At 39.5% G+C, this 13712-nt stretch overlaps 1 protein-coding gene across 2 annotated transcripts in view; it reads right to left on the minus strand.

Moving 5' to 3' along the window:
• Positions 1–2175: 2175 nt before the first annotated feature.
• ATL2 (atlastin GTPase 2) overlaps positions 2176–13712 on the minus strand; it is a 59349-nt gene continuing 47812 nt past the window's right edge. Inside the window, exons 9-15 of one of the 2 annotated variants that reach the window (XM_089528998.1) lie at positions 12285–12412; positions 10676–10732; positions 9180–9251; positions 5828–6259; positions 4077–4091; positions 3870–3980; positions 3379–3465 (exon numbers count right to left, since the gene is read on the minus strand). In XM_089528998.1, the coding sequence (XP_089385124.1) occupies positions 3873–3980; positions 4077–4091; positions 5828–6259; positions 9180–9251; positions 10676–10732; positions 12285–12412 (812 nt within the window). In that variant the 3' untranslated portion in view covers positions 3379–3465; positions 3870–3872. Of the gene's footprint in view, positions 3466–3869; positions 3981–4076; positions 4092–5827; positions 6260–9179; positions 9252–10675; positions 10733–12284; positions 12413–13712 lie in introns of both variants that reach the window. The other variant, XM_089529000.1, reaches the window with a different exon arrangement.

Raw genomic sequence — 13712 nt, forward strand, 5'->3', positions numbered from 1 at the left:
AACAGCAAAGATTCGGAATGACTACTGATAAAAGTTGAAAAAGTGCTCTATTAAGAAAACAAAAACAGAGATCACAGATTTACATAACTTAAAAGTGGATGTCGAAGTCATCAGACTTATTTAAAAAATTTCTATACCTTAGCCCAGCCATCAATCAAAATGAAGATTGTTGTTAAAACAAAACAACAAAATGGACCTGGGAAGGAGAGCTATGAAGGAAATAGAGAATATCTCAATAGAGATATAAATTACAAAAATCCATGCTGTAGTACTTCCAATTTTTATGTGTGGTTGGAAAAACAGGACAGTGAAAAAAACCTGTCAGGAAAAGAATCAATGTATTTGAATTGCAGTGCAGGAAGAGAGTTCTACTAAAACCTTGGGGATCACCAACAAGACAAATAAATTGGTCCTGGAAAAAATTAAACCTAAGCTCTTCCTCAAAGCCAATACAGTGGAGCCTTGCCTTATGTGGGGGATCTGTTTCAGAGCCCCCCCCCCCCCCCCGTGTAAGGCAAATTCCTTGTAAGCTCAAGCCCCATTCTATTGAATGGGGTTTGTGCTCATGGCCGTGCACACAATTCATTTAATGGCGACACAGCTTCCATGTAAACAGGAAGCTGTGTATGGTGCACCCGTGTATGGAACAGGCACACTGTATTACTATTAAAGCTATTGTATTTCAGGCACATCATTAACTGACATGTCTCATTGGAAACAACAGTAGTGGTCAGCAAAGCAGAAGGTAAGAGGAAGACCCCACTGTACAGATGGATTGATTCAATGAAAAAAGTTGTGGCCCTGAGTTTTCTAGACCTGAGTTGATAACTGGGATTCATGGAGGTCTTTCATTCATAGTGTTGGCTAGTAAATCAAAGGCAACTTGACAGCAAACAACAATACAAATACAAACATTATGGTACTTGCAAAGATGGGAACACATTGAGTATTTCAGATTTTGGAATTGCAGATAAGGGAGACTTAACCTGTACTGCATATGTACACAAAACAACTGGCAAGTATAATATATGTGCTGTCAAGGAGTGTTTTACTATCCTGTCTCTTCAGCATCCACAAAGAAAGATGGATTATAACAAGGAGGGACAGTAGTTTGAAATGTTGTTGCCCTGTCCATGGCTCACCTTGCAAAAATTTTATGGTTATTGTTGCCGTGTGCCTTCAAGTCATTTTTGATTTATAGTGATCCTAAGGCAAACTTATCATGCAAAAACTTTAGTTATACCTTATAGCTGCCAATCATACCAATGATTTAACTGGCATTTTATAAAGTTTAGTGCATCGCCCTCTATGGATTCAGCTACTTAAGACAGCCATTACAGATCTCTAGAGCTGGCAGAGTTGATGGAACATCTATTTTGGGAGAATCAACATTTGCCAGATGCCAGCTGGATACCAGTAGTTTCTACAGCAAAATTTTGCAAAGATTCTTTTTCCCAAAACAAAAAAAAACCCAAAACATTTTGCCTCCAAATGCACCAAAATGTCCTCTGGGATGTGCAGAGCCAAAATAGGCCTTTTTTGGAAAAATGCAAAGCATGGTAAAAATGCCTCCATGCTCTCTACAAGAATTCAAAGGCTTTCTTTCTTTCTTTGCAGAAGCAAGTGCAGCCTCTTAGGTCTTCTAGGGGGGGTTACACGGTCCCATAGCCTTCCACAGTTGTCCACTCCTACCCAATAGCAAACCCATCCCCAAAAAACCATATGTCAAAGGTGAGTAAGTCAACAATTACTTACTACTTTGCCTAGAACTAGAGTTCACACATCTTTTTAAAGTGTTTACACAGCTCCTTTTACAAAGGCACAAAGATTTGATTCCGTCAGATGTCATTCGCGCAAATGCTACAACCAAAATTATTTTAATTACTTCAGTTTCCAAAGAGTGTTGCTAGGAGGCCTATAGAGCTGCCACCTAAGTCCAATAGCTCCTGCACCAGTGCTATTATTTTAACAGTATCTTAGGTCTTAACTCTGTATTCAATTGAATTCTTTACATAAAACATAGATTGACTGAACAGTGTTATGTATTATATCATCCCTGCTTGCAAAGAAAAAAAGGCATTCATTGCCAAGTCTACTCCATCTAATGAATGAGAAGCATCTATGGTTAATACAGTAAATTACATCAACATTTATCAATAAAAATCATGAGTTTAATTTCATATATACACAATTGATTTTAATAATGTACCGGAAAATAAATTACAGGAAATAACTTTAAAATGCAACTGAAGACAAAGTTTCACAACAAACATTCCCACTGATTTCCCATTGGGTGAGATTGCAGTGCTCAAGGCAGGTAAATATCACAAATATATCAAAAACTCCAAATTGTTTCGATGCATTCACACATTTACATGAGCCACAAACATTCCTTTACAGGGACTGTACTTAGCCTATCACAGAACCAGGTTTTGCCATAAACTACAAAACTTTTGATACAAAATCGTATTTATATATTTATAATTTATACATGCCCTGTGAGTTCTTAAAAAATTAACTAGACACACTGTACAGACAATCCTAACTCATTGCTTTGTAGCTGTAGGCAACGGTCTTTGTTTTTGGATGGATATTCTCCCCCAGGAATATTAATGGCATATTATATATACATGAAGGCTAAAACTGCAGAGAAAAACAGCTTTTTCTGGATATGCATATCCTGTAGGGCAGTCTCCAAATTTAGAAAGGCAAGACAATGTACACTTGAAGATAGCTTCCTTAGTTACAACTGTTACCTCTAAATGTAATTTGTGGTGAACAATATACATGCATTTGGGTAATACTGGCAGTAAAGCAAGGAATAGCTAAATGTAGTGGCTCAAACATGACTTCACAGCTGACTGCTACTGCTGATATGCCAACTGGATTCATGTTAATGATTTATAAGTGTTCGGAGTTAAATGTTCAAAGGGACATTGTGTGGCTACATACATTCTGTTAAAAAGATTTCCTTGTATAGGATTGATAATTACTTCCCTGAAAAACCCTTTACAGCGGATATGTTTTTATAAGACAAGAGGCCACACCATCTCCCTCTGGGTACAGAGTACACCAGAATCATAGTTAAGAGCCCCCTTTTCCGGTCTCCATGGCACCAGGCTGCATCTTAGAAGCAAACCAAGGAGCAAGTCTTAAAAATCAGTATATTTATTTTCCTGAGCCCACCCCCCTCCATTCTCCCACAATACTATGGCAGCAAATTGGGAAGCCAGTCAAGACTAAACTACTTCTCTACAGTCAAATGTAAACTTTGGTTTATTGAGTTCTCATTGTACAGCAAGCAAGTCTAGAATGAGCAGGTGAATGGGATGAAGAGATGAACTGTCAATCTGTCTTTAATCTGGCATGCTGAGACATCTGTTCAGTCAGGCCCGCTTTGATAGAGTTTGTAACCGATTGTCTCATGGTATCCTCAATCAAATTATCCCCAAGTGGTTTTATCACCTGCAGTATGAAAAATGTACAAAACAAAAGAAATAAAAAATAACTCAAACCCCCAAATGTTTGAAACAATAAAAAAGAAGAAATAATTAAAAACAAATTGAAATAATGAAGTCATGAAATGTATCAAAAGTGCATCAGTATGAGAAAAAAAAAGGAAAAAGGTGTTTCTGGCTACCAGCATACAGTTATTAATTTACAGAGTATTAAGCGCTTTCCACCAATGCAGTATTTGACTGAACTCAAATCACTTCAGAGTTCCTAGAACGCTGGAAGCCATTTTAAACTGCTGCATCAAACCTCGTATGTCTATAGCTTTTAAACAACATGGCCCAGAAGGTCTTGCTCACTGTCTATACATGTTAAGTGTGAACGCTTCAGATAAAGAAAGGAAAAGGTAAAAATACTGGCTAATTTTTCTTCTTGTTATTGTTGGATGAGAGCCGCTGCCGTTGCACTGAGGTATGAGTGCGGCGAACCATTCGGCGTCTAACAACTTCAAAGAATTTGGAACACACCTAAAACATGAAGTAAGCTGTTAGAAAAGCAGTTGGCAAAAAGTAGGGGGGGTAATATAGCCTGGGTTTTAAGATAGTCCCCATCGATAGTCTCACCTTCTTGGGACTCCTCTGAAGCAGAAAGGAAAAGAAGAAATAGACAGAAAGATTTAAAGCAGGTCAGTAGCCAAGCAGGAAGATGGGTTAGAACCTGGACGAGATTTACTTTTGACTGTAATTGTTCAGATATGGCGCTTTTGTACAATATACAATGTTCCTCACAGCCAGCAGATGGCAATCTAAGAATATTGTTTTAGTTGCACAATAGGCTCCAATAATAGTGTTAAATCTTGTACTTTGGAGCCACACGTGTCTAAGCTAAGTAAGATACCTCTGCTTCCTTTTGCATCTCAACATACTTCTGGCATTACATGTTCAGACCTATTCCCAATTGTGCTGGAACAAAACCACTACCATCATGGACCCAAGGTTTCCTTTATGTCTGCTTTTATATTAAGGCCGAAGTTCTAAAAAATATGGAGTAAACACCATTAAACACAATGGAGCATATTTCTGAGTAAACATACTCAGTAAACTGCAGTATAAGACTTTTATCTTTGGTTTTCTAATGAGAAGACACTTTCGGCATCTTGAAAGGCAATGCTGCAGTTTAAAATTATTTCTAACTCTAATATGCTTTTATTCACTTAGACTCTACATGCAAAACCTTCTTTCAAGGAATACAAAGCCCCCTTTCAACTGCATGTGTCCATGGTTGATCAGCTAGCTAGCCAATGATTGCCCCCCCCCCCCCAATAAGAGCAGTTTCTATTAAAAACTTCTGACACTGTGTCCACAGCTGAGGTTTCTAGCACTTCCATTTCAACTGAAAATCTTCAACTGGCATAGCTAAGCACGGATGGGTTTAACTGCAGCATTCCTGTTATGAGAACTCTGCTTGCACAATGCTCCTTGCTAGAGGAATATGAAGAGTAGTATTTTTTTTTTTCAATTTGTCTTTACGTTTGCACCCCTGAAAAGCTGTTCTGGGGGACTGCAATACACTCTACAACTGTACATGATGGTGTTGGGAACTCTAGTGGAAACCAGTGGAAACTAATTCTCCTCTTCTCTCTGTAGGAATGTGGACAGGACATTAGATGAAGCAACACTCTGGATCCAATCCAGATTCAGTAGATTAGTATTTTATAAAAAAAAAAGTATTTGTTCTACATGCAAAGATTCTGAATTATCATAAATTATATCCTGCCAGTCATAGCCAGACTATGTAATATCTGATCTTCCAACAGGTAACTGGCTTAATGAGTTTTCAATTCAATGTCACAATTAACAGACATACAGTCGAAGGCTTTCATGGCCGGCATCCATAGCTTTTTGTGGGTTTTTCTGGCTAAGTGGCCATGTTCTGGCAGAGTTTCTCTGAAGATGCCAGCCACAGATGCTGGCAAAACGTCAGGAAGAAACTCTGCCAGAACATGGCCGCTTAGCCCGAAAAACCCACAAAAAACGAACAAACATACCGTTTATGATAAAGATTTGACACAGCAGAGCCTTTTAATCTTACTTACCTTTGGAAACATGAAAACTAAACCTCTACTATTTTCTTGGATATAACAGTCTCATGAAAGTTTTCAAAATCTGCTGTTATGATTAGGCACTAGGATACTTGAAGATATCCTGGATTGGCGTGAGGGGCTATATTCACCAGGTTTCTTTTTAACTGGTTTGTACTTCTGTAGTTTTTGATCCATTCATATAAACTATGTACCCAGACCAATCTTTTCCCAAAAGATAAGCTGGCAAATTTCTTCAAAAATGTAAACTCTCTTAAATAAAGAGATACCAACCTGTTCCCATAGTACTTCAGCCATCTGATCAATGAGTGTTCCAACTTCTCTGAATTCCCCAGAGTATTTAACATATGCCCAAGTACAAAGGGAGACAAGTGCTAATCCCATCACGAGGTTACATAAGGTAGCTATGGAGTTCATGCCAAGGAAGCCAGTCAGTCCTGAGATTATATACATGGCAAACATAACAGCAAACAGAGTGGCAGGAGTACGAGCAGCATAAAAGATGTTTTTGCCATCATTGTGCTTCACAAAGTTTGCATAGACTTCATCTAGCTCTTCTTCCAGTTGGTCTTGGTAACGGCGACAGAACTCTTCACCTCCCATCTTTTTCACTGAACGAAACTGTTTTATAGCAAGTTCTTTCAGCTCTTGGTGCTTTCGTTCTAAGTCTGCAGGAGCAATGTAAGGCTTATCTCCACCACAAATCTGTAAAGAATAAGCAGAATTGACATATCAGAGTACATAAGTTAATATATATGGGTAGAACTACTGCAGATGTTAAGTAGCACTAAAAAGTAAGTCAGAACAGTACAGTAATTAAACCCTTGTACAAGTACTGTGAGGTCCAAGTTCAAATCCTCACAGTCACCAAAAATACTTGGTAACCTTGGGTCAGTCATTACTTATCCGTCTAGCTAACCTCACAGGGCTGCTAGGTTATAATGGAAATGGGAAGTTTGGTATCCTCTCCTCAGCTCCTTGGCCTAAGTGTGAAATAAAGGCATAAGAAACTAAAATAATAAAGCTGGAATATGTCTTCTTTGCCATTCCTTAAAATGGAGAATCTGCTTCCAGAAAGACAACTTGCTTGCAGCTAAATCAGACGGATGAATGTGGAGAAAGGGCAATCAAAGGGCATGTATTAATTTCTTATCACCTTTATATTTAGCACTGAATAACAGATATAGAGCTAGTCAAAGTCCCTCTAGCATACTAGCTAAGCAATTTATGTGAGGCATGTTGCAGACATAATCATTAACAATAAGTAGCAGACCAAGCTGCAGGATCACATTTTTTTTATCAGCTTATACCCTTATGGATATATTCACCCATTTTCTCCTTCCTCAGCTATTTTTAACGATGACTAATTTTCTATTCATAAATATTAACCAAGATATAGGGACCTAAGAGGAAAATATCAGGGTTTGAAAAAAAAACCCTGAATGGTATTCATAGAGTTAAAACAAAGGCAATCTTATATCCGGATTTCTCCTTCATGTGTCACAAAAACTAGTTTACTCCAGTTCTTAACACTACTTTAATTTTGTCTAAACTGAAATATCTACCCACTTTCTGTTTCTGTAATTCATTACTGGATACGACAGCCAATTCACTGAAATGAACTTAGCCAATAAATTGAAGCTGAATGGTGGTTAGACTGGTGGTTACCTGGTTTAGGAAATGGAATGGCAACCTGTCCTGGATGGGGTTGCAGTCCCACCGAAGGAGCAGATGCAAACCCTGGAAGAACTCCTAGATTTTCTAGAACCTGGAAATACTTCTAGATCCATTTTGTCACTGGGGTCCCAAGTGGACTGTGTAGCTAAGAGTGTCTGAATCAACTGGTCACCCAGTTTTGACATTTCCTAGACAGGGCTAACCTAACTACCAGTAGTTCATGTAGTGGTAATCTCTCAATTAGACCACTGCACTCTATTCAGACTGGGATGACTGGGAAGCTGTAGTTAGTGCAAAATGCAGCTGCTAGACTGCTGACAGGAACATCTTACAAAACCCACATAACATAAATAAAGCCCTAACCTGCCTGCGACTTGGATATTAGAAGAATCACCACCTATATATAATAATAATAATAATAATAATATGTTTTATTTATAGACCGCTATTCCGCGATGATCATAGCGGTGTACAGTAATATCGTAAAAAATACAAAATAGAGTTAAAGGAGGGAGAAGTCTCATCCTTCAGGCAATCCAACATGTTGCTGGGTCTGCCTGATCGCTCCCTCTGAGGCCGAGATGACAGTTGAGGAGGGAGGGGCCTCTTCCTTCAGGCAGACCTTGATGTTGCTGGGTCTGCCTGATGGCTCCCTCTGAGGCCGAGATGACAGTTGAGGAGGGAGGGGCCTCTTCCTTCAGGCAGTCCAAGATGTTACTGGGTCTGCCTGATGGCTCCCTCTGAGGCCGAGATGACAGTTGAGGAGGGAGGGGCCTCTTCCTTCAGGCAGTCCAAGATGTTACTGGGTCTGCCTGATGGCTCCCTCTGAGGCCGAGATGACAGTTGAGGAGGGAGGGGCCTCTTCCTTCAGGCAGACCTTGATGTTGCTGGGTCTGCCTGATGGCTCCCTCTGAGGCCAAGATGACAGTTGAGGAGGGAGGGGCCTCTTCCTTCAGGCAGTCCAAGATGTTACTGGGTCTGCCTGATGGCTCCCTCTGAGGCCAAGATGACAGTTGAGGAGGGAGGGGCCTCTTCCTTCAGGCAGTCCAAGATGTTGCTGGTCTGCCTGATGGCTCCCTCTGAGGCCGAGATGACAGTTGAGGAGGGAGGGGCCTCTTCCTTCAGGCAGTCCCCGATGTTGCTGGGTCTGCCTGATGGCTCCCTCTGAGGCCGAGATGACAGTTGAGGAGGGAGGGGCCTCTTCCTTCAGGCAGTCCAAGATGTTGCTGGTCTGCCAGATGGCTCCCTCTGAGGCCGAGATGACAGTTGAGGAGGGAGGGGCCTCTTCCTTCAGGCAGTCCAAGATGTTACTGGGTCTGCCTGATGGCTCCCTCTGAGGCCAAGATGACTATATATATGCTCCAAGGGACCCTCTTGTGGGTCCCACCAGTAAGAGAAAAAAACACTGGCGAGTTTATTCTCTGCTTTAGGACCCCAGCTGTAGAATGCCCTCCCTTTGGGTGCCCAAATTGTTCAGATGGTTTCATTTTGGCACCAAGTTAAATTTTGGCTTAAAGCTTTTGGTGTGGTTTTAGACTATTAAAATATTTTAAATTATTCAATTGTTCAATATGTTTTAGATCATTCCTTTTTTGCTTCAGATTTTAAATCATTTAAATTGATTTTATTGTGAGCCACCCAGAGATATTATAGGTTGGAATCTTGTTGGTGTCTTACAAAGACATTAAGTTCCCCTACAGAGGTAGTTGGACATCTTTGTCTGATAAGGAATAGCCGTATTCAGTTAAAAGCTCTGAAAGCAGAGTTGCATAGGCAATTCCACTGCACATAGTGCATGCACATTTAGTTTCACATTCAGTTGTACAATGTTGCAATTCAATAACAAAGACTATGTTGCACAACATAACTCCAGCATAAAACGATGTTCTATTTCCTTGATGTAGGGTCTTGGCCATAGAGTAGGATACAAATATTTTTAACACGATACCTGCTCCATTCCTTTGTTGTAAGTATCTTTTGCTCCAGCTACTGCAGCAAGGTTGTTGGCTTCTGCTGTTGCCTTAAATTAAAAAATCAAAACACCATGAAACTTTGAAAGAACTTGGATGAGTTCTCTGTAGTAACTTCCAACTACCACAGAAGAGAACATGTCTGTACTCCTAAAATCTTACATCATTAACTGTGACATCAACAAGGTCATGCCAATTTGGAAAGGGGAGGAGGACTCAAATAATAAGCTTCAAAATAATTTTATGGGGTTCTGTACTGGAAACTAACAGCAAAGCTTTTTTTTAAAAAAATACTGCTTTAAAGCAATTTTGCCCAAACCAGAATCTTCCAGAAGTATTAAACTACATCATCAGGTGAGGCATGGCAAACTTTAGGTCTGTGGAATCTATTTTCCAATAGGACTATAAGGTCCATCAGCTGTAAACCTATGAACCATATACCAATGATGGTCCACTATATATGGTCAGATACAGTTCTGAGTTACTACCGAGCAAGGATTCCAAGCAGTTTAACTTGGGGAACTGAGACTCAACCATCAATATAAGTAAATTTCCATTCTCCTTCATGTTTTAAGGGAAAAGGAGTATTGTCAGAAAGTCCAACAAGAGAACCAACAATCCTGATGTGACTTTAAAAGAGCAAACTTCACTTTCTAGATTGTCACACTGACATTTAAGAGGGGGCGGTTGAGCTTAGTATTTGCTAAACACATATGGCTTTAGTTTCAGCATCCAACATTTTTAATTAAAAACTGGAAGGATGAAACCTGGGATAAATGTCTGCCCTGTACCCTATAACAGATTAGTACCACTGGTCTGAATTTCCCATTGATACAAAGAGCTGTCTCTAGATGCCAGTTGTACTTAAAAGGAACCAACCATAAATATCAAATTGTACAGGGAGGCTTCTGCTACAGAAAACTTGTAAGAACATAAGGACAGACATACTGGATCACATCTAAATTTTATCTAGGCCACTGTTCTGATTCCTATAGAGGAATATCATATTTTCTGGGAAACTCAAACAAAACATGAATGTCACAGACTTCTCCCCGTGTTATTCCTCAGTAAGTAACATTCAGTAGCTATTGAAATAAAAATATGGGTGGGATGGGACAATGGGTTGGATCTACAATACAAAAACCAAAGTTTGGAAAAGTATTTTTGAACTACAGTTCTCAGAATCCTTCAGTCAGCAAGACTAATAATTTTTCTAAAAGCTTATAAAAGCTAGATCTGCTGAATCAACCCTGGCGATCAATGGGGTGATAGATGTTGCAGCCAGATCGCCCTCACATCCAAAAGCTAGATCTAAAGTCTACAAGCAGGACTGAAACCTACTGAACTGGGAAGTTGCTTTCAATCTACAAATCATGTGGTAAGGAAATGTCTCTGCTAACCTGTGTTGACATGACAAACATAATGAACTCTTTGGTATCATATGCCTTAAAGATAGATGCATGTAAAATTTTACCTGGAGCATGGACTTAGGATGAGGTAGTTCCTCTCCTTGATAGATTTTAATATATGCCTGAAAATGAATTCAATTAAATAAGGTAACTGACTGGATCAAGGAAGCCCATTTGCTAATATTTCATATTGTCACTCTTAATAATGCAACATATTAAATTCACTGAACTGTGGAGAAGCAAAACAATGGTGTTTTTACTAAGAAATGCCTTTCTACTCACTAATATCTATTCACCAATATTTCCCACACACAAAATTAATAAGATGCCCTGCTATACAAAACATGTCAGCTTTGGATGTTCTTATCCAACTTTATCACCTTCTCTTAGGCCCGGTACAGAAGGGCAACAAGCAGCATGGCGGCACTGATTCTAGGGTTTGTGAGTGCGCAGCAACTGCACACTCCCGAACTCTAGTCTGTACGGATGCCACCATTTTGGCAGCCTCGCGTCGACACAGGGGCCGCCATGATGATGCAAGCGTGGCGCATGTCTGCATGACACAGCGCCACGCTTACATCATCGACGTGCTCCAGGGTGCCAATGGCTCCTTAGCAGCAATGCTGAAAGGAGCTGCATTTTGCAGCTCCTTTTTGGGGTGGACCATTGCTGCACCTGTGCGGTTGCCGCAGCAACAGTCCAGGGCAGAAAGGGGACAAGCCCTGCAACCTCCGTAACTGAAACAGATTATTATTACTTCTACGGTAGCAACAATTACCCAGAAACTAAACATATTGTAACATTCTAGTCATAGCTGGAAACTACTGACATCATAATGGAGCACATCATAACGGGACATATGTATAAATAAATGCCCACCTAATGTGGTATAGTGCTTGAAGCATTTGGACTGTGATTGCAGGTCAAGATATCAATCATCATTCTGCCATGGAAACCAACTGAGTGACTTGAGATAAGTCACACTTTCTCAGCCTCAGAAGAAGGCAAAGGCAAACCCATCGGAACAAATCTTGCGAAGAAAACCATGTCAGAGTCATCTTAGGGTCGCCATAAATTGGAAACAACTTTAAGGCACAGAGCAACAAACAACATATACCAAAAAATAACAATTTGTAATGTTCTAGAAAGACATGAGAGCTAACTATGATATGAGAGCCCTGGTGGCACAGTGGTTAAATGCCTGTACTGCAGCCACTCACTCATAAGCCATAAGGTTGTGAGTTCAATACCAGCCAGGTGCTCAGGGACGATTCAGGCTTGCATTCCTCCATAGATGGCTAAAATGAGTACCCAGCTTTTGGGGGGCAATTAGCTTACACATTGTAAACCACTTAGGGAGTGCTTAAGTGCACTGATAAGCAGTATAGAAATGTACTTGCTATTGCTAACTACACTAAAAATCTCAGTTGTACAAACTAATCTCACCTTCTCACTATAGAAAGAGCAGCATTACAAAGATAGAAAAAAATAAATGATCACTAGTTATCTCACATCTTAATATGCTAGTTTTAATGCAGAAAGATGTGCATAATTACATCTTGCCAATCTCAGTAACCCTCATTCACACAACAGGTCTGAGGCCTAGAAGTCAAAAGCCCTTATAATGATAGCACTCTGTTTTTAAAAATTGATGAATACAAGAATTTGACCTACCTTAAAATATTGCACAAGATCTCTACACGTCACCTTTGAGCCACTGATCTCTTTTTCTACCAGATTTTCAGGGGCAAGCAGCAGAGGAACCAAATTCCGAAGCTCTCTCTTAAAGTCGTCATCTATGTCTAATAGTCAGATAAAAGGAGCATCAAGTTTGCTGTAATTAACATGAAGCTCTTTCTCTACAGAATCAGTGGCAGCTTAACATTATTTGAACTATCCTGATCAATAAACTGGACATCAAGAAATTAAAAAGATTAGCTAATACTGTGGATTATTCTTCTTATTCAATAGAAAACTGTAAATCATTTATAAAGAGGCTACCCAACAACAGAGGCACCCATGCTTTCAATCTAAATAGTGTTCTTGAGTTGAAAGGTACAAGTGAACTTTATTATTGATCTCATAGAAGAGGCAGGATAAAAATGAATTTTATTACTATTGTTATTATTATTGTGACAGTGTATTTGAAAAGGCTGCAACTGTTACATTTTAATTCAGTTACAGGAGTTCAGGTCAAAATTAAAGACATTTTCTTTCTGCTGGTTACTTGGATTTTATACTGAGAACAGAAATGAGCAAAAATGTGTTAAAAATAAGCTTTATAAAACGTGTAGGAAGATGATACATCAGGTCCTTCCCTAAAAGGACAGTATTACAAATATAGAGCAAATAAAGGCAGTCACCATTTTCAAAGTCAGGGAAGATTCTGCTGCAGTCTCATTCGTCAATTTCATGCCTGAAAGTGATGTTTTATACAATTCTAGTCTAGTTATTTTTTCAAAACAAAATGCTTGTTCAGATGTAACCGAAAACCATGGTATCTCCAATACATGAACATACACACATATACCGCCTTTTCACTGTATAATGGAAGAAAGTGAAAATTTTTGCTTTTTCCTTGAACTCTTGTTGAGAACAAACCAGGATCAAATCATGGTTTTTGATCCTGATCTTCTGAATGTGAATATCATAATGAACTGTAGCTTACTACATGTATATATATACTAATGTATGAATCCAGAGATTTTATTCAAAAAATTGACCCCAAAACCATGAGTTATCTTATCTATGGGTTAAAGTAAGTAATGTATTTAACTCTTATAAAAAAAAAGATAAAAATAAAAGAAACCATTCCCTGGCGAAAAGCAAGAGTGTAATCTGTCCTGGAAGCTCTGACACCCACCACCACCACCACCTATTCTCTCATCCATCCAGCCTTTAGGATGAGCACAAACAGTTATGCCTGCTGGAATCTTGTAAGTTTTGTTGGCATTGTTTTCCTTTGCTTCATCCTTTAGATCAGTGATTCCCAAACTTTCGTCCTCCAGATGCTTTGGTCTTCAGCTCCCAGAACCCCCAGCCAGCTTGGCCAGCAATCAGGAATTCTGGGAGCTGAAATCCAAAACATCTGGTGGACCAAAA

The sequence above is a fragment of the Sceloporus occidentalis genome, unplaced genomic scaffold (genome assembly GCF_023333645.1).
Source record: "Sceloporus occidentalis isolate IW3139 unplaced genomic scaffold, rSceOcc1.0.p SCAF_6, whole genome shotgun sequence".
In the NCBI taxonomy this organism is placed as follows: domain Eukaryota; kingdom Metazoa; phylum Chordata; class Lepidosauria; order Squamata; family Phrynosomatidae; genus Sceloporus; species Sceloporus occidentalis.